Source organism: Lissotriton helveticus, chromosome 4_1 (assembly GCF_964261635.1).
Source record: "Lissotriton helveticus chromosome 4_1, aLisHel1.1, whole genome shotgun sequence".
In the NCBI taxonomy this organism is placed as follows: domain Eukaryota; kingdom Metazoa; phylum Chordata; class Amphibia; order Caudata; family Salamandridae; genus Lissotriton; species Lissotriton helveticus.
The window spans coordinates 582,105,855-582,130,673 of NC_136063.1; the positions used below are offsets into that span (position 1 = coordinate 582,105,855).

At 47.4% G+C, this 24,819-nt stretch overlaps 1 protein-coding gene across 1 annotated transcript in view; it reads left to right on the forward strand.

Moving 5' to 3' along the window:
* Positions 1-24,424, forward strand: part of PPP1R42 (protein phosphatase 1 regulatory subunit 42) — a 541,010-nt gene extending 516,586 nt beyond the window's left edge. Inside the window, exon 11 of the mRNA XM_078687204.1 lies at positions 23,817-24,424. Coding sequence (XP_078543330.1) covers positions 23,817-23,901 — 85 coding nt within the window. The 3' untranslated portion in view covers positions 23,902-24,424. The remainder of the gene's footprint in view (positions 1-23,816) is intronic.
* Positions 24,425-24,819: the final 395 nt, after the last annotated feature.

Below are 24,819 nucleotides of genomic sequence, written 5' to 3' on the forward strand. Positions count from 1 at the left end.
CTTCTGAAATGTCTGACAAGGAGAGGAAAGCCCTTTTCAAGTCATGTTCCACCTGTGGCAAGAAGAGGCTGTATGTGGAGGACAGGCATAAGGACTGTATATATTGCCTGTATCCAGATCATAAGGCTGCGGACTGCAAGATCTGACGCACCTTCTCTTCAAAGTCCCTCCGGGACCGTGAGGGTCGCCTCCTCACTTGGCTCCAGAAATTGAAGTCCAGAAAAGACACGGTGTCAAGCGACATTGAGGAACATCATCCAGAAGGTCAGTCAAAAGGGGTAGGGCTTCCCCTTCACCTTCTGTGTAGCGTCCAGTTATGGCCTCAAAAAAGACCCCTGTGAGTCTGAGGGCCAAAGTCCTGTTAAATCTCCTCACCACGGTGTAAAGGAGAGGGAAGGACCAGCTACGCCTTCAGCAGTAGCGGAGACTGCTACAACTTTTAAGAAACCATCTTCTCTGTCATCTGAGAAGACAGAGAAAAGCTCCAAGTCGTCGACGACGCAGCAAAAGGCTCCGTCGACGAAGGCGTCTAAATCTAAGGTGACAAAAGTTATACCGTTGACGGGCTCGCCGACGGTCCAGTCTGCATAGACAGGATCGACGGTGACGTCGCCATCCTCGTCGACGGGGATATCGACGACGACGAGGATTTCGTTGACGATGGTGACGACGGCGGTGTCGTCAACGAGTGCTTCGACGACGACAACCATGACAACGACGACGGCGGGATTGTCGTCGGTCTCTTCGGCGGCAGTGTCGACGACACCCATCTCGTCGTCGACAGTCCGCTCGTCGACAGTCCGCTCGTCGACGGTGACTCTTCCGTTGACGACATCGACGACGAGTTTACCTACTCCATTGACCATGGTACCGTCGATGATGCAGTCATCGACGGAGAAAATTACTATTTCCTTGGAAAGGATAACTCCGGACATAACGTCTCCAAGGAGGGTTACCCCCTTGCCTCCCGCTTTGTTACTGGAAGAGTGTTAGACCTGTCTGGCTTCTTGCGTAGTCCCTCCAATTTATTATTTATTTTGTCCCCTTTTTGCCCCTCATACCTTTAATAATTTTTGTCCACTAATTTTTTCTAGGTGTTGGTCAAAGGGATAGGTGTTCTTTTCCCCCCTCATAGTTTTTCACCTCAGGCCCAGAGGCCTGTTCTGACAGGAAGATAGTTGGAACCACAAAATGGTGGCTACCAACTGCCTTAACTGCCAGACCCAGAACCTGCCCATAGACTAGTATAGGGCGTTCCAGAACCTTCTGGTCCCTTCTGGACCACTGAGGGACAGCCTATATCAGGCGGAATGCTGGACAGCCATTTTGTCTGTCAGTGAGGAGCAGCTAGAGTGAAGGCTGAGGTCTGGTAGGGGTAGGAACCTGAAGGGTGGATTGCTCTACAAGGGAAGCCCTCTGTCAAGGCTTTTCCACCTCCCATTTCCTGTTGTCCTAGCCAGGTTAGTTCGTCCTGCTGACCCTGGACAGTTAGGTGAAGGGGTTAATTCCAGTAGTCTTGGGAGCTGAGAAAGACCCTGCCCTGGGAGCTGAAGTAAGAATTCCCTGGAGCCCCTAAGTCTGTCCAGTAAGGAGGGATAGGGGATTAGTGCTGAAGAAGAGCTCTGTGGCTCTACTCTGAAGGAGCCCCCCTTCTGCCCCCCCCTCCTCTCTATAGTGTGGAAAGGAAGCACTTCCTTAGTATACAACAAGCTTTTCTTATCACTGACTGATCCTGTGGTGTGTGGCAAGCCTTTCAGCCTGTTAGGTGGAAAGTGAGGGGCTAGGAACTCGTTCCCTTCATCGAAGTAGGAGCGGGACCCCTGGGGCACCGATCGCGCTCCAGTCGCGTTGCTGTGCAGCGCCCCGGTTGACAGGAGAAAGTGAGGGCGAGACACTGTCCAAAAGGCGCCTTCGCGCATGCCCAAGTGTTGCAGTTATTCCTGGCACAGGAGGGGCCTAGGATCGAGCAGGCCCGGGAGTGAAGCGTCCTTCCTTTGAGCGGGTGCAGTGGGAGGCGGCACCAGTGCGAGCGCTACCGCGCATGTCCGCTGGAGAAGTGTTCTCGTCGACCAGCGCTGAGGAGGGGCGCCGGTTGCTTCCTCAGCTTGTGCCCGTGATCTGCCTTTTCCTCCTGCTCGAGCGCCGCACCAAGGAGCTGGCCCGAGCAGGGAGGGAGAGTTGAGAGGCCCGGTAGGGGCCAGGAGGGCATCGTGGTTCCTGCCTTTGTTCCTTCCGCTCGAGCGCCTCACAGAGGAGTCGGCCCGAGCGGGATAAGGGAGCACAGAGGCGAGAGAGCCTTTCCAGCCCTCGGTTCCTTGGCCATATCACCCAGTTTTCCCCCTTGTTTCTGGCGCATGAAGGTTCCAGCTTCAACCTTAACACAAGTAAGGAGATATTCACGTTGGGGAAGTGACCTTCACAACCAGGGTAAGACTAGTGCCGTGATTGAGCACTGACAAGTAACTGAACAGAGAATCTGTCCCCAGGAGTGCAGTGCCCCTAAGGAATCCCTGTCGGGACTTCATTGATTGCTGTGTTAATTGATTATAACTAGTTAATCTTTGGTTCATAGTAAAGGGGAATTGTAGGGGTACCAAATGTAATGGATATAGCATATCTGACTAAGTATAAGTACTGATCTTGCCTCTTCTGAAGTAATGCTGTAATGAAAGGTTTGGAGAGCCAAACCAGCAGAGTTTACTGTAATGTACTAGTGATGTCAATTGATGAATTAATTTAGCAATTCTGCAGGGATTGTATCAATTTTAGAACTAAGCTGTATTGAGCTGTGACCTCTAATAGGAAAACTGCTTAAAATGTTGATTTAGTAACTTTGTTAGACTAAGTGTTTTGACGGGATTTAATGTTCCATACTGAGCTGTGATCTTAAGAAGTATAAAGCAGAGTATATTATTTTTATAAACAAGCTCTTATTTTTCCATACTTTGGTGTAGTGTCCTTTTTGAGTGCTATTGCGTGGATTTACTGATGGGTGGTTCGCAACCTTCACACTTGTGCCTTTAGAAATGCATGTCTTACCCTAGGCCAGGCTACCCTAGGTGACCTGACATCCCAGGTTCCAACAGATTGGTGTCTAGCGGTGGGATCCTGACTGTGGTTGCAGCTACTCAGTAGTAATTAAACGTAATACACTAGCCTACACCAGGAGTTTTCTCCTAGCGGCCCTCCTAAATTGTCCTTTTGTTTTTCCAAATGTGTTCCTGGTGGTGGGGTGGAGGTGGCTTTAGGTTGCCCTTGCAACTCTAATTTCCTTGTGTGTATAACTTGGTATTGCCTATTGTAAAATGGAGTTTGCATTTTTATTACCCCCTTGCCTCCCGCTTTGTTACTGGAAGAGGATTCTAATGAGGATGATCAGGACTCGTTTGGGTATGCTCACAGTCCCTCTCAACTGCTGGTAAAATGTCAGGAAACAGATTCTGAAGGCGAGTTGCTTCATGAATGTTCTTACCAACACTCTTATCAACATCAGGAGACCGCAGGACAGGAGATGGTGTCTGTTCCTTCCTCACTCTTGGCGGATCTCCATAACATGCTGCAGGACTATAAGACCAGGTTCTCTTCCAGGGGATCCTCATCAATAGTCATAAGCATTAGAATATTCCCGCCCATGTGCGGGACCCCGGAAACACTATATTATATGTGCCCCACATATATATACTCATATATATATAAATACATATATATATATAACATGCAATAGCAGCCAATAAAAACAGAGCTGAAATATGCTGTGTAGAATTTCCACCATACATGCAATAATAATAAGCATTAGAAACAGGAGAAACAACACAAAGTTTGTTTTAGAAACTGTTTTAATGCTCAGAAAGCAGTAGAAATTCTTATAACTCACTGGAAGCATAGAAAGCTCCCAGGCTGCATTGCAAACACACAGTCTAAAAAGACTGAAAAGCTAACCTGTAGCTACATTGCAATAAACTGACACCGTGCCTTTAAGGCACTCATGACCCCCAGTATCCCATCATGCCTCAGGGGTGACAGTTAGGTCAGTTGTTCTTTCCGGCTCCTTCAGAGAAGGACCCTGGTTACACAGCTCCACTAATTTTCCTGTTTTTTGACAGAAAAACTCTTCACTTTTGACAATTTTTTGTTCTTACTCGACATTTAACATCTAGTCAAGTAAGATACTGTCTTTTTCAGTCAATTTGGTGAGCATTTTCTCCTGAAAATGCCTTCACTCTTTGACAAATGCCCTTCTTGTGGCAACAAGAAGGCCAAGTCAGACAACCACGACGTCTGTATCCTGTGTCTGCCTGAGGAACATGATCCAGGCACCTGTCCTCATTGTGAACACCTGTCAGGAAGAACTTTAAAAGACAGGGAGAGGATTCGCATTTATGGCCTAGCTCATAGGTCATCAAGAGGAAGATCTCCGGTGAAGAAGGGCTCCAAGAAGACTCATTCAGCTTCCAGAAAGAAGTCTTCATACCCCTCACCCTCAGCGTCGGGCTCGGCGCTGAGAAAAGAACCACCGGTGGATCATTCATCGTCTAAACTACCGTCGACGGCGGGCTCGCCGTCGAAGAGAAGACCAGGTACGTCGACGACGTCGAAGGATCCAGTTCCATCGTCGAAATCTCCTCCGTCGGCGTCAACCGGGCGACGTCCGACGTCGAGGAAGGGAACTCCGCCGCCGTCAACCGGGCGACGGTCGGCGTCGAGACCCAGGACCCCTCCGCCGTCGTCAACCAGGCGACGACCGGCGTCGAGGGAGGTCACCCCTCCGCCGTCGTCATCCAGACGTCGACCGGCGTCGAGAAGTGTGACTCCTCCGCCGTCGTCGAAGAAGCGACGTTCGGCGTCGAGGACCAAGACCCCTCGTCGTCGACAGGGAAGAGTCGATCGGTGTTGAGGATGCAGTCTCCGTCGGTGTCTCGTCAGCTCTCGGCGTCGAGGGTGTCCAATACCCCTCCACCGTCGTCGCACAGACATTCGACGTCGAGGCAGAAATCTCCGTCGACGATTAGACATCGTCAGTCGACGTCGAGGCAGGGTGCTTCGTCGACGACGTCAAGACTTCCGTCGACAACTGGGCATCGTCGTTCGACGTCAAGGGAGAGGTCTCCGTCGAAGGCCGGTACTCACCGTTCGACGTCGAGACGTGGAACTCCGTCGGCGGCTGCTCATCGCCGCTCGACGTCGAGAGACCATACATCCTCGCATAGACACTCTAAAACAAGATTGTTTGATCCACCGACTCCCCGAAAGCACTCGGCCACGAGGGAAGATCGCTCGGCGTCGAGAGGTTCAGATGTGGTGATGGTAACGGAGTCAGCTTCCTGTCATTCCACCTCAAGGTCCTCTGGCTCCTCAACTACGTCTTCGAAGTCCAGAAGTCCAGTACGCAAGTCACCTGAGCGTCGGACGGACCCTTGGGCGGATAAGGTCAGACTTTCACCTAGATGGTATAAGTCTTTGGATCATTGGAGAGATTCTGGAGCTGCAAAACGTATGCAGGACTACGCCAGCTCGCAGCACAGGTCTCCTCTTCAGGATCTAGTGGAGGAGATGGACAAGCATAGCCCTCCCAGGCACAAATCTCCGGTGAGAACACCAACTAGATCTCCCAGAAGGACCCGATCTCCCAGAAAAGACCCAGAGGAGCGGGTCAGGTCTCGCTCTCCTAGACGTGAGGTGCGTTCGAAACGATCCAAGGAGAGGAGGCACAGTGTCCACCGTAGACGTCGACGAACTCCGTCTACTTCCTCGACCTCTTCTACCAGGTCTTCCAAGAGGGACTACTCCCCTACTTTGACGGACAGTCCTACGTCCCGATCCTCCCCAGTGGATGACATTGGCACGTATCTGGACGTCTTGCAAAGAGGAGCTCAGAAGCTGAACATTGAAATGTCTGTCCCTCAGGTTACCACGACAGTCATTTTCGAGACTCTACACAAAAAGGCGATCACCCGGCCTCTACTGACGTTAGTTCCGGGGATTATAGATCCTGTCAAGGAGGTATTCCTAACTCCGGCGGCTATCAGAGCGGTGCCAGCCCGCATCCAAAAGAAATACAAACCGGCCTCTTCTGACCCGGTTTTTGTAAGATCGGACCCGCCAGCAGACTCTGTTATTGTGGCGGCGGCGAGGAAGACACACGCAGTGGCAGGTTCTTCTTCCGTCCCCCCAGACAAGGACAGCAAGACGCAAGACTCCTGGGGTCGCAAAGTTTGCAACTCAGCTGCGTCGACTCTGAAGGTTTCTAGTGCGGCTGCACTCCTGGGTCGGTACGACAGAGCCTTATGGGACTCTATGGAAAGGTTCAAAGCCAAGCTGCCAAAAGAAGACCAGCAGGACTTTGAAGAGACCGTGACTGAAGGATGTCTGGTGGCGAATCAGATGATAAGCACGGCTGCGGATGGTGCTGTCCTGTCGGCGCATTCCTATTCTCATGGGGTTTGTGCCAGGAGATCGGCATGGTTACGCTTGACAGGCCTGAAGCCGGATGCTCAACATCGCATCCTTAATCTCCCCTTTTCGGGTTCCGCTCTTTTCGGTGAGCATGCGGACGAAGAAATGACCCGAATGAAGACGGAACTAGACACAGTGAAAGCGGTGGGCTTGGAAAAGAAGAAAGAGTTCAAGCGTCGTTTCAAGCCCAACAGGGGGAGAGGGGCTCAACAGAGGGTTCAAACCCCTCAATGGTCCCAAAGTAAAGCCCAAGGAAAATCCCAGTTTCGAGGTAAACCGGGCAGAGGTAGAGGAGGTCATCAACAATCCTCTACCACTACAAGAGGAGGAAAAGCCTGATCAGTGGCTTCCTCTGGCGCCGTTGCCCACTCCAGTGGGAGGAAGTGCTTCACAACACCTGGCAGAGTGGGTCAGCATCACCAAGGATCAGTGGGTGCTGAATATACTGCGCAATGGATACAAACTACGTTTCCTGGCTCCTCCAAAGAACATACCTCCAAAGAGCGCTTCCCCTCACCAACTAAGCTTGCTCCGAAGAGAGGTAACAGTTCTACTACAAAAGCGAGCGATAGAGGAGGTTCCTCTCGCTCAAAGAGGAAAGGGAGTTTACTCCAGGTACTTTCTTGTCCCCAAAAAAGATCAGGAGGACAAGTTCAGACCAATACTCGATCTGCGACTTCTAAACAAGATCATCATCAGAGAAAAGTTCCGCATGCTGGCTCTTCACCAAATATGCCCACATCTCCAAGCCGGAGATTGGATGTGTTCGGTGGACTTGCAAGATGCGTACTTTCACATCCCACTGCTCAACAACATCGCAAGTACTTGAGGTTTGTCGTAGGGAACAAACACTATCAGTACACGGTGCTACCCTTCGGTCTCAAGTCCGCACCACGAGTCTTCACCAAATGCATGGCGGTGGTGGCGGCTTTTCTGCACAAGAAGGGACTCTTCCTATACCCATACTTGGACGACTGGCTCCTAAAAGGTCCGTCTCCAGTGCGGGTAAAGCACGATCTACATCTGTGTCTTCTCCAATTGCACAGGCTCGGTCTCCATGTGAATCTGGAGAAGTCAGTCCAGCGGCCTACACAGTCAATTCACTACCTAGGCTCCGTTCTGGACACAAAAGTGGGAAAAGCGTTTCCTTCGGAGGAGAGACTTTTTTCCCTGAACCAGAAATGTGGAATTCTGATAGACTCTCGGCTTCCAACAGCCCGACAAGTCGCATCCCTGCTGGGTTCCATGGCATCCTGCATCTTTCTCATCCCCAACGCAAGGCTGAGAATGCGGCCTCTACAGCAGGCCCTGGAGGATCAATGGGACCAGGCGACAGGACTTTGGGAGGATCGCATCAAGCTCTCCCAAGCAACGAAAGACGCCATCAAATGGTGGACACGGAGAAAGAATCTGCTGGTGGGGGTTCGGTTTCACCAGCCTCTTCCAAACCAGTCGATAGTGACGGATGCCTCTCTACAAGGTTGGGGAGCGCATATGGGTCCTCTTCAGATTCAAGGCCTGTGGTCTGCGCAGGAGCAGACATACCACATCAATATGCTGGAACTCAGAGCGGTATTCCTGGCTCTCAAAGCGTTTTTACCAGCGATAGAGTCCAACTCAGTCCTAGTTCAGACAGACAACACGACCACCATGTTCTATCTGAACAAACAAGGAGGCACAAGATCTCGCCCTCTGTCTCGAGAGGCTCAGGCAATTTGGCATTGGCTCCTCTCTCTAAGCCTCTCGATAGTGGCGGTGCACCTGCCAGGCGAGTTGAACGTAAAAGCAGACGCACTCAGCAGGCACTTCGAAGATCAGCCAGACTGGGTGCTAAACGACGATGTGGTGGAAGAGCTGTTTTCGTTGCTGGGGTCGTCCAGCCATAGATTTGTTTGCAGACGACGAAAACTCCAAATGCCACGCCTTCGCGTCCAGGTTCCACCGGCCTGGAACTCAGGGGAATGCTCTGCTGATGGATTGGTCAGGGACGTTCGCTTACGCGTTTCCTCCCCTGGCTCTGATTCCGAGAGTAGTTTCCAAGCTCTGCAGGTCGAACATGGAAATGATCCTGATAGCTCCGGATTGGCCGCGGCAGTGGTGGTACCCGGACCTTCTACATCTGTCTGTGTGTCCACACAGACGACTCCCTTGCAGGCCGGACCTGTTGAGCAAAATGAACGGGAGGATAATGCATCCCAACCTCCCATCATTGAACCTAACAGCATGGCTCCTGAGGTCCTGCAATATGGACATTTGAACTTGCCTCCTGAGTGCATGAACATTTTAAAGGAGGCTAAGAGACCTTCCACGAGAACGTCTTATGCGTTTAAGTGGAAGCGGTTTTTCCTATGGTGTAGGGATCATCACCTTGATCCGACTAAAGGACAGGAGGACGTCATTTTGCCATACCTTCTTTCCCTGGCTACTGCTGGTTTGAAATACGCTTCTATTAGGGTGCATTTGTCAGCCATAGTAGCATACAGAAAATCACCAGATCAGGTGTCTTTCTTTCAGGTTCCAGTGGTTAAGGACTTCCTCCAGGGGTTGAAGAAAGTGTATCCCCCTGTGCGAAATCCTTCCCCTCCATGGGAATTAAACCTGGTGCTATCCAGGTTAATGTCACCACCTTTTGAGCCCATCCACAAGGCCTCTTTGCAACATCTCTCTTGGAAGGCGGCCTTTTTGGTGGCGATTACCTCTGTTCGCAGAGTCAGCGAGATTCAAGCTCTCTGTGCGAAAGAACCATACACTATCTTTCATCACAATAGGGTAGTCCTAAGGGCTCATCCAGCTTTCCTTCCTAAAGTCATCTCTGATTTTCATATAAATCAGTCCATTTCCCTCCCTTCATTTTTTCCAAATCCTACGACCCCAGCCGAGCGGTCACTTCACTCCTTAGATCTTAAGAGAGTGCTCAAGCTCTATTTGGAAATGACCAAAGGGATTAGGAAAACGGATCAACTGTTTGTGAACTATGGTTCAATGCGAACAGGTTTTCCAGCGGCCAAGAGGTCCATCGCGAGATGGATTGTCTCTTGCATTAAATTGGCTTATCAGCTTGCAGGCAAGCCTTTGTTGCAGTCGCCCAAAGCGCATTCCACTAGAGGGAAGGCCGCTACAGTAGCCTTCTTGCACGACATCCCAATGTCAGAGATATGCAAGGCTGCGACTTGGAAATCAGTTCATACCTTTACGAGACATTACTGTCTCGAGTCTGATTCCAGGGCCGATACTCAAGTAGGACAAGCCTCTTTGAGGAATCTATTTGGGTAGCCTACGGCCTGTACAAGCTTAGTGAATACTAGGCTTAATATGGTTTATTACTGTATTGTTACTCCTTTGCCCGCAGGGAGATGAGGTGAGGCTCGCTATTCTATTCTAATGCTTATGACTATTGATGAGGATCCCCTGGAAGAGAAGGATTAGTTACTTACCTGTAATCCTAGTTCTCTTCCAGGGGTATCCTCATCAAAGTCATAAGCAACCCTCCCGCCTCCCCGGGCAAAGGACATTCTTTAATAAGGAGATATGGTTAACCTATTTGTTATTGGGTTTATTTTTCAGTCTCCGAAAAGAACAACTGACCTAACTGTCACCCCTGAGGCATGATGGGATACTGGGGGTCATGAGTGCCTTAAAGGCACGGTGTCAGTTTATTGCAATGTAGCTACAGGTTAGCTTTTCAGTCTTTTTAGACTGTGTGTTTGCAATGCAGACTGGGAGCTTTCTATGCTTCCAGTGAGTTATAAGAATTTCTACTGCTTTCTGAGCATTAAAACAGTTTCTAAAACAAACTTTGTGTTGTTTCTCATGTTTCTAATGCTTATTATTATTGCATGTATGGTGGAAATTCTACACAGCATATTTCAGCTCTGTTTTTATTGGCTGCTATTGCATGTTATATATATATATATTTATATATATATGAGTATATATATGTGGGGCACATATAATATAGTGTTTCCGGGGTCCCGCACATGGGCGGGAATATTCTAATGCTTATGACTTTGATGAGGATACCCCTGGAAGAGAACTAGGATTACAGGTAAGTAACTAATCCTTCTCTCAGGTTACGACTCAGGCTGCCTCTATCTCGGCAGTTCAAGCTATACCTGCCCCCACGACTCCAATGATGGTTTCTCCAGAGTTGCCAACCCAGGTGTTCTCTCAGCCACACATACCTGCTCCAAATATACCTCCAGCACTTACGTTCAGGATGATTCTTCGGATGAGGATCAGAATATTGATAACAGGCCTAATCAAGGCTTAGAGTGGGATGAGTATGTGATCCCAAATCCAGCGTCGCCTAGTCCAGACCCAGTGGAATCGCCCCCAGCAGACGTCGGGGTTTCCATAAGCTGATGGAGAGAGCATCTAGTAGGTTCAAGCTACCTATGCCTTCCGTACAGACCGAGTGTTTCCTCTATGACTTTAAAGAGCCCTATAGGAAGGTGACCCGATCTATACCCATTTTGGAGCATGTGTGGGATGAGGGTCTAAAGGCGATAAAAAAAACGGCTACGGTTATTCCGGTCCTACCACGCCTGGAAAAGAAATATAAAGCCCCTGAAGATGGTCCGGCGTCCTTGACTGGGCAGCCAAAACCGGACTCTGTGATATCGCAGGCGGCACAGAGGAAATCCCGCAACCCTTTGGCACCCCTTACAACTCCTCCTGAAAAGGAGGGCAGGCGACTTGATAACGCAGGAAAAAGGTTCTCTTCAATGGCTAGTCTCTTGGTGCGAGCGGCAAATGCTTTGGCGATATCGGGCAGGTAGGATCGCCAATTATGGTGTGACCTATCACCTTATTTGGAACAACTTCCCCAGGAGGCCAGAGGTGAAGCCAAAAAGATACTACAAGAAGGGGAAGCGACATCGGCTGAGGTGATAGATTGTGCTATGGACATTGCCACTACGGCTTTTCGTTCATTGGCTGGGGCAGCAGTTCTTCGTCGCCAAGGATGGCTCAGAGCGACGTGGTTCAGGCAGGAGGTCCAGAATAAGATCTTGGACCTCCCTTTTGATGGAGAGGCATTATTCGGAAAACACATTGATGATGCCCTTCAAGAAATAAAGAAGGATACAGAGACGGCTAGGTCTCTTGGCACACTTCAATACTGGAAAGCTCCTTTCAGGGGTGCCAGAGGAAGGAGTACTACATCATACAGAGGCTCATACCAGCAGCAAAGATACTCTTCATACGGATCAACGTCGCAATCCTACCGTCAGCCCTATCACCAAAAGCAAGGTCAAGGCTCGTCTTTCTCTAGATCGAATGCGAGAAGGAAGCCTAACCGTCAGGGACGTGATACGTCCAAGAGGCAATAGCGGCGTTCTGGCTCTGCCTGCTGTACCCACCTCCACGACAACATCTGTGGGAGGAAGGGTATCTCAGTACCTCCACAACTGGACACAGATAACATCAGATCGTTGGGTGCTCAACATCATTCGAAAGGGCCATACTTTGGAGTTTACACAAATTCCACCTTCCAAGCCCCCTGCTGCCATTCCTTCAAAACATCTCCGTCTCTTGCAGCTCGAAGTTCATCAGATGCTCCTCAAAGGAGCTGTGGAGCTAGTCCCCTTATCTCAAAGAGGGGACGGATTATATTCCAGGTTCTTCCTGGTAAAAAAGACGCTGGAGAAATGGCGCCCTATTTTAGATCTCAGGGAGCTAAACACCTAACTCTTTTTCCCAATCCTTTCGGATGGTTTCACTTCAGGATATCTTACGTCTCATCAATCCAGGGGATTTCATGGCCACTCTCGATCTCAAAGATGCGTATTTTCACATACCCATTCACCCAGCACACAGGAGGTTTCTTCGGTTTACAGTAGCCAAGAGACACTTTCAATTCAGGGTTTTGCTCTTCGGACTTCGCTCTGCCCCAAGGATCTTTACCAAGGTGCTGGCACCGGTGGCAGCTTTCCTACAGAAACATAATTTTCAGGTCTTCCCATACCTGGACGACTGATTGCTGAAGGCCCCGTCCAGGGAGGCTGCGAGGGAAGCAGTCAAAGCATGTACGAACCTATTCCAGAATTTAGGTCTTACTCTCAACAAAGAGAAATCATCTCTGATTCCATCCAGGACGACGCGTTTCCTGGGGGCCATGTTGGACACAACTCTCAACAAGGCCTTTCCATCCCTAGAAAGGCAGGTAAAACTGCAATCCATGGCGCTGATATTGAGAAAAAGAAAGTATCTTTCAGTACGCCGTTACAAATTCCTTCTGGGAGTGATCTCTTCATGCATTCCTCTGATACCTTATTGCAGATTGCGAATGCAATCTCTTCAGGAACAGCTAAACAAACAATGGAGGCAGGTTCACGGCTCATTCGACGACAAGGTGATAATTACTGTGGCAATGAAAATAGCAGCTTTGTGGTGGACGAAGCAAGAAAACCTTTCCCAAGGTCTATCCTTCGTAAGCAATCTGGCTCCTCAAGTGGTGCCGACGGATGCTTCGCTGGACGGCTGGGGAGCGGTGCTTCAGGATCTTCATGTCAGCGCACATTGGTTGCCTCAGCACCGTCTTTTTCACATCAACCTCCTAGAACTCAGGGCTATCAGGCTGGCACTACAGGCATTTCTCCCGCGACTGCAGAGTTCGGCGGTTCTCGTCCGCTCGGACAACACCACGGCCAGAACATCTAACAGGAGTTCTAAACGAAAAGGCGGACAGACTCAGCAGGCTGTCCTCAGTCAGCCACGAATGGGAACTGAACCAGACGGTCTTGGAGGAAATTTTTCAACGGTGGGGCAAACTCTCAATAGATCTATTTGCCACCCCGATCAACAAGAAATGCCGGTTTTATGCAAGCAGGCTTCACCATTGAGGATCATTAGGGAATGCGCTTTCGATAGCTTGGTCAAGAGCATTTGTGTACGCCTTTCCCCCCATTCCGGTGATCCCGAGGCTTCTTAGAAAGATCAAAGCAGAACTGTGCAAGATGATCTTAATAGCTCCTGCTTGGCTGAGACAGTTCTGGTTCACGGAGCTTCACCTTCTGTCTCTGGTTCCTCCACTTCCTTTATGGGCGATTCTGGATCTTCTCACGATGTCCCACGGGCAGATTTGTCATCTGGACCCAGATTCATTACACCTGACTGCATGGCTCCTGACCAGCGAGAATTCGTAAACCTTCCCATCTCGAATGAAGTAAGAGAAGTTCTGTCTCAAGCTAGAGCCCCTTCCACTAACAAAACTTACCATTTGAAATGGAAAATGGATTTTGCATTTGGTGCCGGAAGGAAAGTGTTGACCCTTTCTCTTCTCAGCCTCATCAGCTTCTACCTTATCTCTTGTCCTTGGCTAAGACAGGATTGGCTCATTCATCCATAAAAGTTCACTTGGCAGCGATCTCTCGCTACAGACCTCCGGCATCTGGTCCTTCTCTCTGGTCATCCAGGATGACTAAACAGTTTCTCAAGGGCTTATTCCGAGTCTTTCCCCCGGTGAGGCCTCCGCCTCCCACGTGGCATTTGAATTTGGTTCTCGCACAGCTCATGAAAAATCCCTTCGAACCGATTCATCGGGCGGACATGAAATTTCTTTCTTGGAAATAGGCTCTTCTTCTTGCCCTCACATCGGCAAGACGCATTGGGGAACTGCAGGCTCTCACAATACAGGAATCTTTTCTCCAGTTCAGAAGAAATACTGTGATTTTAAGAACTAATCCGAGGTTCATTCCAAAAGTGCCTTCAGACTTTCACCTAAATGAACCTGTGATTCTCAAATCTTTCTTTCCTCACCCTTCCACACCAGCGGAGAGGTCGCTCCAGTCTCTGGATGTGCAGCGGTGCTTGAAATTTTATTTGGATCGCACCAAAGGGTTTCGTAAATCTTCTCAATTATTCATCGCTTTTGGTGGTCCTTGTAAGGGCCTTCCACTATCAAAGCAGAGTATTGCAAGATGGATCTCCAGTGCCATTCTATACTGCCACTCAACAGCGTGTAAGCCGCTGGACAGCAGGATTAGAGCACACTCCACAAGATCCGTGGCTTCATCTACAGCTCTCTTCGCGGGAGTACACATCAGAGACATTTGCAGAGCTGCGACTTGGAACAGCGTGCACACCTTTACGAAACATTACTGCCTGGAATCCAAGACACGGCTGTGGGCCAGGCAGTCCTGAGGAAACTCTTCCACTAATTGGTGAGCTTTCCCCACTATCCCTCCTTACTATTTTTGCACATTTTGTATTTACTGTTAGTACAGATTGTTATTCTATCTATGGTTTATTTCTTCTCCTATGAGAGTACGGATACTTGGCCAACACCATTCCATCCCCCCACCCTGACATCAACTTATCTGAATCCAACTTCTCCAGCTGGCTACAAGCAGCAGGTGACATACATGCCCCCTTATAAGATAGTCAAATTGGCTCGGCGCGCAGATGCACAGAGATGGTTTTCGTCTGATCTAAAAGCAAAGAAACTGGCCTTGCGCCAACTGGAGCGCCAATGGCGCCGCAGTTATGACCCCGACTTAAAGATCAGGTTTACCACGGCCAGGAAAGAATATATGAAGTCCATCCTCTCCACTAAAGCTGCCTATTTCTCTTCCCGCATCCTTAGCTCGACAAACAGATCAAAGGACATTTTTTCCATACTTAATGAGCTAACGAATTTAGACAGTGTCCGCCCCAGCTTAACCCCAACTCAGACCTTATGTGACTCACTAAATGTCTATTTCATTGAGAAAATTGTGGTAATCAAAGCCAGTATCCCTCAATCTCTGACTTCCACCATTCTTGGTACGTCTACCACCAATAACTCTGCCATACTTAGCAGCTTTCCTCCTATTGCCCCAGAGCAATTTCAGGAGCTGCTAGTAAGAATTAAATCTGGCGCCCCGTCGGACAGATGTCCACCTTACATCTTGAAGGATTGCCTCGCCGCTCTCCCTGTCCCTGCCTGCACTCTCCTGAATGACTCCTTGACTTCTGGACTAGTGCCCCTTGCTTTTAAGGAAGCAAAGGTTATTCCGCTCCTAAAGAAACCTGGGGCGGATCCAACATGCATGGCAAACTACCATCCCATTTCCTTGCTCCCCTTCCTGGCAAAGGTATTGGAGGCTCATGTAGCCAAATGCCTGTCCAACTTCATGGAGGAATCAAACTGCGTTGAACCCCATCAGGCGGGGTTTCGCCCCGCCCATTCAACGGAGGCGGTGGTAATGACAGTATTAGATACTCTCCGGGATCGTGCAGACAAACGCTCCCCCAGGCCTTGGTGCTCCTGGACTTGTCAGCCGCATTTGACACGGTCGACCATACCATCCTGATTGATCGTGTCATCCAGGCCGGCGTCCGGGGCACAGCGGCCAGCTGGCTGAAATCTTTCCTGGAGAATCGATCTGAGGCAGTTCGGCTTGGAGATCTAGTTGGCACCAAACAGACCATCCCATGTGGAGTACCACAGGGCTCCTCCCTGTCACCTCACTTGTTAAATCTCTATATTCTCCCCTTAATTCAGGCTCTTAGAGATAAACAAGTGACGGTGTTCAACTATGCAGATGATCTGCAACTGCTTTTCACCATAGATAATTCTGAAACTTCCATCTCTAACTTTCAGTCGACCATGAGGTACATCCAAGCTTGGATGGATCGGAATCACCTGAAGCTGAACCCGGGAAAGACCGAGCTAGTTCTCACAGGGGACAGCGTCAAATACTGGGGCACGCACTACTGGCCGCCAGACATGGGCCAAGCTCCGACTCCCTCCTTTTCGGCAAAGACACTTGGAGTCACCTTGAATAGTGATCTCTCACTGAAAACACAAGTGGGCCAGGTGGTCTCCAAATGCTTTTTCCAACTCAGAAAAATTCGAAAGGTTCGGCGCCTCCTTACCCCGGAAGCCATTACCCAGGTGGTGATCGCCACTGTGCTTTCCCACCTGGATTACGCAAACTCTATTTACATGGGTCTACCCCTCTACTTGCTGAAACGCCTTCAAATGGTACAAAACTACGCCGCCAGACTGATCCTGAACCAGCCTAGATGGCAACCGGCCACGCCACTGCTTATGAAACTTCACTGACTCCCTGTGGCCCAGCGTTGCTCCTTCAAAACAGGCTGCACGATTTTCAAATCCCTACACTGCAAAAGCCCCAAATTAATCGACAAACTTATCATGAAGCGTGTCCCGTCCCGCAATTTGCGCTCCGCTCACCTGTGCCTCCTACAGACACCTTCTTTTAAACGCAAGCGGTCTGGTGGCTGCAGATTTGCTACATTGGCTCCTCGCCTGTGGAATGCCTTCCCCCTGGAGATCCGGATCTGTCCTGACCTCATGTCATTTAGGAAAGCCTTAAAGACTTGGCTTTATAAACAAGCATATCAATAACTCGCCCTCAAAATAATACCTCCAGTCACGTCTTCTGTCTTCACAGCGCCAGGAAACCAATCGGTGTCAGTGCGCTTAATAAATCATTTTTAACATAACATAACATAACATACTTACGTGTCTCTATATTTATGTCACAAAATTTGCTTTATTGCTTACTGCTACCTACTCTGATACAAGCTATGGGAATCTATGAAAGTTCCAATACTGGGGCAAGAAAACAAGTTACTTACCTGTAACTTTGGTTCCCCAGTATTGGTAACTTTCATAGATTCCCATGCGCCCGGCCACCCTCCTCCCCTGGGAAAGCTCAGCCTTCAACAGATGCGGTTACTGTTACACAACGGCTACGAAAATCTGAGGCTCTGAGGTTCCTTCAGGAGGGTTCTATGGGGTGAGGCTCTTCTGATTGGCTGATGCTTAGTTTGGTCTCTTTTACAAAAAGAGGCGGATATGCTACAAAAGGGAATGAGGCCTAGGCCTTTTTTCTTTCTCTTTTGTACCTACTGCTATGTTATTTTTGTTACAGAGACTCCCATTCCAACAACGGGGAATGATACAACTATGGGAATCTATGAAAGTTACCAATACTTGGGAACCAAAGTTACAGGTAAGTAACTTGTTTTCTTCTGTTGCAATGGTGGCATCTGCGCTTTAGCTTTAAAGCGCGGGTGCCTCGGTTGCTTCAAAAGTAAAGAAATAGAAAAACAAGCATTTGCAATAAATAGGTCTTGCATAACTAAAAGTTTGAGCTATTGGCTTTGCATTATAATTTGCAACGCCAATAGCTCAAACTTTCAATAATGTGTGACCTATTGCATTTCAAATGCTTGTTCCTGACAGTTTATGGTGCTGCCTATAAGAGACTGCTTTTCTACATTCTGTTGCACTCTTAAACTTTCTTTTGTGACCCATCGCTCTCTGTGCTACCTGGGTGGGATACTCCCTCACATCTCTGCTGTCTGCTTTGACAATTGAACCCCTTGCTGCCTGGATAAAGAGGGATGCCTTGATGCAGGGTTTTCACTGGAAAGGAGGGCTGCACTCAGTGCAATGATATGCTTCTCTTCCTCCGCTACTCATGATGGGCAGGGTTGTGAATCCCCACAAGCCCTGGTGTGGCGGTGCTCTTTATTAACATGGGCCAAGGCGGAAAACATCACTTTCATAGGAAAGATTTACTGGGTCTCTGCAGACTCCCACTGGCGGCCAGATTGGGACTCAATATTGGTGGCCCTGCTGGGCGTCTGCAGTGTGCATTCGGGGGATTCAGCTCTGGATCAGGAACCAATCGCTGAGCTCTCAAGCACTTGGGGTATCTATTCCTCCCCACGTAACCTGGGTACGTCAAAGCCATTGGTTTCTCACACAATCAGTCAGCGGCTATTCAGTCATATATCACTCACATCATTTAATCTCTAAAGCCGGCAGCACCCACATGAGGGGTTTAAGGTGGGTGGGCACAGCAGCAGCATGCCATCAAATACGCAGTTCTACATTTTGTTTATTTAATTTCTCCTCATTTTGTTATACCCCATTTCACTTGTTTAGAACATGTTTATACAGAGTCTTGTAATACCTGGATCCACATGATCCTCATGGTCCTTTGCATTGCCGTCAATACCCTTGTTTCATTACAGTGCATTACTTCTTTAGATGTTATTATGCAACTGTTTTCTGATGCTGTACAGACCCATGCACTCACTATTACTGGGGCCAACAGTGACGTTCCTTTGTGTATGTCACTAACTTCTGCTATTCCTTAACCGAAAACCAATAAACAGATTTTACACGCAAAAAAATGATGGGCAGGGTTGTGACCATCTTGTAGTCAATTGGGGCAAGTAAGTCATCCCCATACAGAGTGATCAGCTACAGTCCTAACTGCACACTCATATTTCCAAACTTTAAAGTACAAATGTACATTGCCATTGAACCAGAACTGTGCTCGGACCATAACATTGTGCCCCTGCTAGACAGTCAACAGAGAGACCTCTGGGTGTGGCATATTCTTCTCTCAATTATGGGTTCAGGATGGCACTCTTCCCAAAAGTCCACAATGTGACCCAAAGCTACCCTTACAAAATCCCTTCTGATTTTTTATAACAGTCTGGGCTCTGTCTCATTCTTTTTTGTGGGCAGGCAAACAACCTAGGATTTCATAGGACAAATGCATCCAGTTAGTTTGTAGTGGTGGACTAACTATGGCTGATGTGCCCATGCTACTAGGCCACACGGTTAATTGTCATAAAGGATTGGCTGTTCAGTTGCAGAGATAACCCTGTCATCTGCCTGCAATTAGATCTGTTTGTGGCCAGCCCGCCAAAGATATTTGTACGTTTCCACTTTTCTGGATTCCATGCCTTCACCCACTAAAGCTGCACCCAATGCTAGTGGAAATCTCAAGTTGGGGAATTGATGAGAATCCAACCATATGAAGTCCTTTGACGCCATCCCAGAGGAATTTGAACTCCCTGATTCCAATTCCTTAGATTCCTCCAGTTGTGGCATAACTTAGGCGTGTTACTGGACAGATCTGATGACTTTCCCAGAATTCAGCCCCCTAAGCTGAAATAGTGATTGAGCCACTAGGTAGATGGGGTACCTCGAAAATTTACTGATCTCTTGTAATAAATGCGCTGCGTGGTTAATGGACCTATAGCCTTGTTGAGAGAGCAACCTCTGAGAGCTGAAGGAGAAGCAGTGGTGTTAGGACCTCAGTAATCATGATGCCTGCTGTGTATGACTTATCCAGTTCAAAATTCTCCAAAGTTTTCCACTCCACGCATCAGCCAGTTATTGCAGTACCTCCAGGAATGGTGCACTTCCCCATCCAATGTTGTTCAAAGAAAGACGAGAAAACGAAAGCAGCGCTTCACTGGCAAACCCTTTAGAGTGGCATTAATGCATGTGCGTGTGAATAACGCCAATGTGGCATGTTTGTGACCACTCTTGCTTTATTTAGTCATTCATTTATTTTTCGTATTGTGAACTTTTTTTCTCTTCGTCTTGGGGCTGCACTCTGGAATAGAAAAATGTCAGAAAAAAGACGACATTTCCATCAAAAGCGTTTCTTTATGTTTTGGATCCATTTCACAGGGGAACGAATGAAGGAAAGAGGAGTCAAGAGAGGGTACGAGACGTTTCTTGAAGACACGTTTTTCAGTAAGTAAGGAGGAGCGAGACAGAGATAAAAAGAGAGGGAATAAGAGGAAGACAGAAGGCAGCGGCAGAGCAAAAGAAGTGGAAACTATCCTTGTCTTCTCTGGACAAGAAGGAAGAGATGGAGTCCTTTTCCATCTCTGCCCACCCCGCCCATTCGGCCACGAACTGCCAAGCCTTATCTATATCCTAGGCCTTGACTATTTCTGCCACCCTGGGATGAATTTTTAAAATAAAAAAGTTGGGGAACAAATTCTATTAAATTGAAAAAGTAAAGTCACTCCATGCCCTGCTGATCACGCCCACTTTGACCACTGGTTGCTGCTAGACAGCCAATTGTGCCCCAGCGCAGAGGTAAGCACAGGGATGTATCGTATTGCCTTAAATTTGACGCATCCCTGTACTTTCCTAATTATGCCGATCAGATTGCAGTGCAACGCAGCATAATTTTCTAGTAAATATGCCCCATTTTGTGAAGGCACAACAAGAGGGTGCGGGGAGCGGTAGACTGAAGCTTAAGGAGTGTCAGGTGAATTTATGGTCAGGCCAGGAGCAGCGCGATGTATCGGAAGAGAGCTGACATTCTGTTGTAGGGTTCATGTGAGGAAGGGTGGAGGGGTCATGTTCGGTGCTCCCTCTTGTTTGAAGATTGCTTCTGTCTGCAGACTCGAAGCTACCTTTCATTTTGAAGTCTGCCTTGTACTATTTTTAGGTCTCTCCTGAGCCAGTGCGCATGCGCTGCTCTGCGAGGCATTTAGTAAGGGCTTTGGAACTCTGAACACACGCTCGTGCGTGTGCTTTTTTTTACTAACCCGCAATTGGCCTGTGCATGCATCTTTCTTAAAAAGACAGCATGCAATTGCTTTGAGACGGGTGATTGTCCCGCCTTCTTTGTTTCCTGGCCTAGGGTGCTCGGGAGCAAGCAGCGGTGCGCTGTATTCCTCATGGATCAGGTTACTGCGGCCGTGGCTTTCACTTTCATCGGCGGGCACGATGCCAGCTGCATTTATTACAGCGCGTGCACCACTCTTTAATTATGTTTATTTACACAATGCGCCCACAGCGTGCTTCACATTAAAATTCTGCTGGCTTCAGCTTCTTGGTGCTTTCAGAGCCTCGAAGAAGCAGAGCACAAGTATACCCAAAATCACAATTCTTTGTCAGCTCCCAGACACCCCCTCCCTCCCTCCATGTCGCTAGTCGATTTCAATTGCGCACTACTTGCGGGTTTGTTTTCAGATTTCGGCTGCACAACTCCCCCATCATTGCTCCTTGCCCCATTCCTCTCCCAGTGTTGCTGCTTATTTTTGCTAGCAGGGTCCACTCCTGTGACTGCTTTTAAATTCTGCCGACTTCAGCTTCTTGGTGCTTTCAGAGCCTCAAAGCGGCAGAGCACAAGTATCCCCCAAGATCACAATTCTCTGTTGGCTCCCAGACACACCCTCCCTCCAGATTGCTAGTCGATTTCAATTAATCTCCCCTAAAAGACTATTTTAATGTGAGCTTGTTCACCTTCGGTGCTCGGCTGTGCCGTCCCCACCCATCACTGCCTGTGTTCCGCTGCAAAGTAGTAAGTGCCTGCAGCGTGTGTTCCTGAGGATGTGGTCCGTCTCCAAATACCACTCAGTGCCATATAATTACACACCACATAATTACACTCTACTGAATGCAACATACACTCCTCACAATACCACTCAGTGCCACATAATGATATGCTAGATAATTACACTGCACTCAATGCAACATACACTCCAAATAATATCACTCAGTGACATATAACTACAAGCCATATAATTAACCTCTACTGAATACAACATACACTCCTCATAATACCAATCAGTGCCACATAATTACACGCCACATAAGTAACACTCTACTCAATGCAACGTAAATACACTCCACATAATATCACTTAGTACCACGTAATCACACACCACAAAATTACACTCTACTCAATGCAACAAATACACACCACATACCACTCAGTACCACATGTGGAGTGTATTTATGTTGCCTTGAATTCAGTGTAATTATGTGACGTGTAATTATGTGGTACTGAGTGGTATTTTGTTGAGTGTATTTATGTTGCATTGAGTATACTGTAAATATGTGGCGTGTAATTATGTGGCACTGAGTGGTATTATATGGAGTGTATTTATGTTGCATTGAATAGAGTGTAATTGTGACGTGTGATTATGTGGTACTAAGTGGAATTATGTGGAGTGAATTTATGTTCCATTGAGTAGAGTGTAATTATGTGGCACTGATTGGTATAATGGGGAGTGTATGTTGTATTCAGCAGAGTGTAATTATGTAGCGTGTAATTATGTGGCATTGAGTGGTATTATTTGGAGTGTATGTTGCATTGAGTGCAGTGTAAATATGTAGCATATAATTATGTGGCACTGAGTGGTATTGTGTGGAGTGTATGTTACATTCAGTAGAGTGTAATTATGTGGTGTGTAATGATGTGGCACTGAGTTGTATTGGGAGTGTATGTTGCATTGAGTGCACTGTAATTATGTAGCATATAATCATGTGGCACTGTGTGGTATTATGTGGACTGTATTTATGTTGCATTGAGTAGAGTGTAAGTATGATGTGTGTAATTATATGGCACTGACTGGTATTATGTGTAGTGTATTTATGTTGCATTGAATTCAGTGTAATTATGTGATGTGTAATTATGTGGCACATAATCATATGCTACATAATTACACGTCACAATTACACTCTATTCAATGCAACATAAATACACTCCATATAATACCACTCATTGCACAATGTGAAACCAGAAAACCTGGGATGAATCCCGGCTTCTACACTTGACCAAATTGGGTGACCCTGGGCAATTGTTTTATTTCAATTTCCCACCTTTTTCTTCTTCATCAGATATATGATGACCTCGAAATACACGACTTCAGGATGCATGTTGTACAAAAACATCTCCTTTGCTTGGATGTAATCGCTAATGCATTGTTGTCAGGGTGGGGCATGAGCATGAAGGTCAATGAAATACACTTTTTCGATTTTGAAAAGATTATGGTATTTATAATTGTTTGCTATCTTTAAAAATGAAGGTGTAACTAAAGTTAAGGGCCTAGTTACTTCCTTTTGTTTAACTGCAATTAACCTTAAAATTAGTGCTTGGTGTATATTTACTTTTTTTTAATGTTAGTCCCGAGTCACATTCACAGCAGCCCAGTCAGTGCTGCTGCTGCTCAGGGGGCCTTATGTAAAGGTCAGGAGGGTCGCATGTGGCCCCAGGGCCGTACTTTGAGTATCAGGGATATAATGTCACCACCTGAGCACCAAACATCATTCACCACCACCATTTGGCATCAGCACACCATCTAAGCATCACGTCAGTCTGCCCTTGGAATCTGGCATCTGTTGATTCTCCCCTAGAGACCGTCCGCTGCTCGTGTTCTCATTAAATTACTGTTTTTCAACCTCCACTCCTCCGTTATTTATGTCCCGCTCCCCCATAACAAAATAATGTATAACAAACAAGCATGAGTACATGCAGGAAGAAGTTGCCAGCAGTGCAAGTACAAAAAAACTAGAAGACATTTTTTATGTTAAAATCTATTTTTAATCTGGTTTTTCAGTTGTACATAATGTCGTCTTCGTTTGTATAAAGGTAACAAAAATGCGTAACACTTTTTTTTTTAATTATAACTTTTCAACATAATGCACCGAAGCCACAATGCTCTACAACATAGCTAAAAGTTCTGGCTAAACACATAAGGTCCCAAAGGCGAAACCTATTGGCTATGCCAATGCTTGTTTATAATAAGATTACAACTACGCTCAACATTCTTTTCTGTTTTTTTGTTTCTTTCAGGCTCCTGGCCTCGAAGCATCCCCATACGGACCTCCACGGACCTGGCTCGGGGGAGCCTCACTTCCTCACCTATGCTGCGCTGTAAGAGCACGTCGAGGATCCAGCTAGCCTTATGCTCAGAATGAGTCACGATAGGAAAAGCGAAGCACCTTTCATTTTGAGCGTATCATTTTTTTAGAGTCAGTCGGCTCAACACTGTTTTTCTTGTGTCTTAGAAACTTCCGATGAGGACGAAGCTACCTCTATAAACATCTGAGGATTAGGCAGTGGTTAGGCCCTGGTCTACGTGAAGCATCACTTTGTCTGAATGAAGACGCACCGAGTTAAAAGCACCTTCCTCATATATTTATTATGTCATGTGTATTATCTTATACAGTAGTTTGCCTCCAGCCTAAGCCCAACTAAAAGAGAGACACCCCAAACAGAAGAGGTGATGGCGTGGAACCCCAGAGGCAAAGAGGCAAAAGATGTGAGGTTTTTCCAGATATCTGAGCCTAATGAAAAAGAGTAATTTATTACGAAAACGTAGAATAACTGACTTTTTTTGTGTAACTTATATGAACTGTTCTGATGCAAAATAGTACCAATAAAAATGTTGTTTACAAGTAGTCAACTCATTTGTCTACTAGTCTTAAACCGATGTTACAATACAATAATTATGTAGAACTTGCTTCAGGGTGTTATATTATTTCCATATGCTTTGTCATTTTTTATAGCTGGAGGAACCGTTCGGATTGTATGTAGCTTTCTAGATTACTTCATTGTAATTATTTGTAGGTCTGGCCGTTGAGGCAGCTCTAGCTGTCTCACCAGACTATTGTTTTTCCAAACAATTCATATATAATAACCATCCAGAGAGGGGCTTTGGGCCAGTGGGCTTCATTCATTGGTCGGTTAAATTGTCAATCACATTTTGCGAGTCCCTTCAGTGGCTGCACAACGCATGTCTGCATTGTTCTCATTGGAGTGACGCAGTTCATTTCTCTTAATTGACAACGGTGGT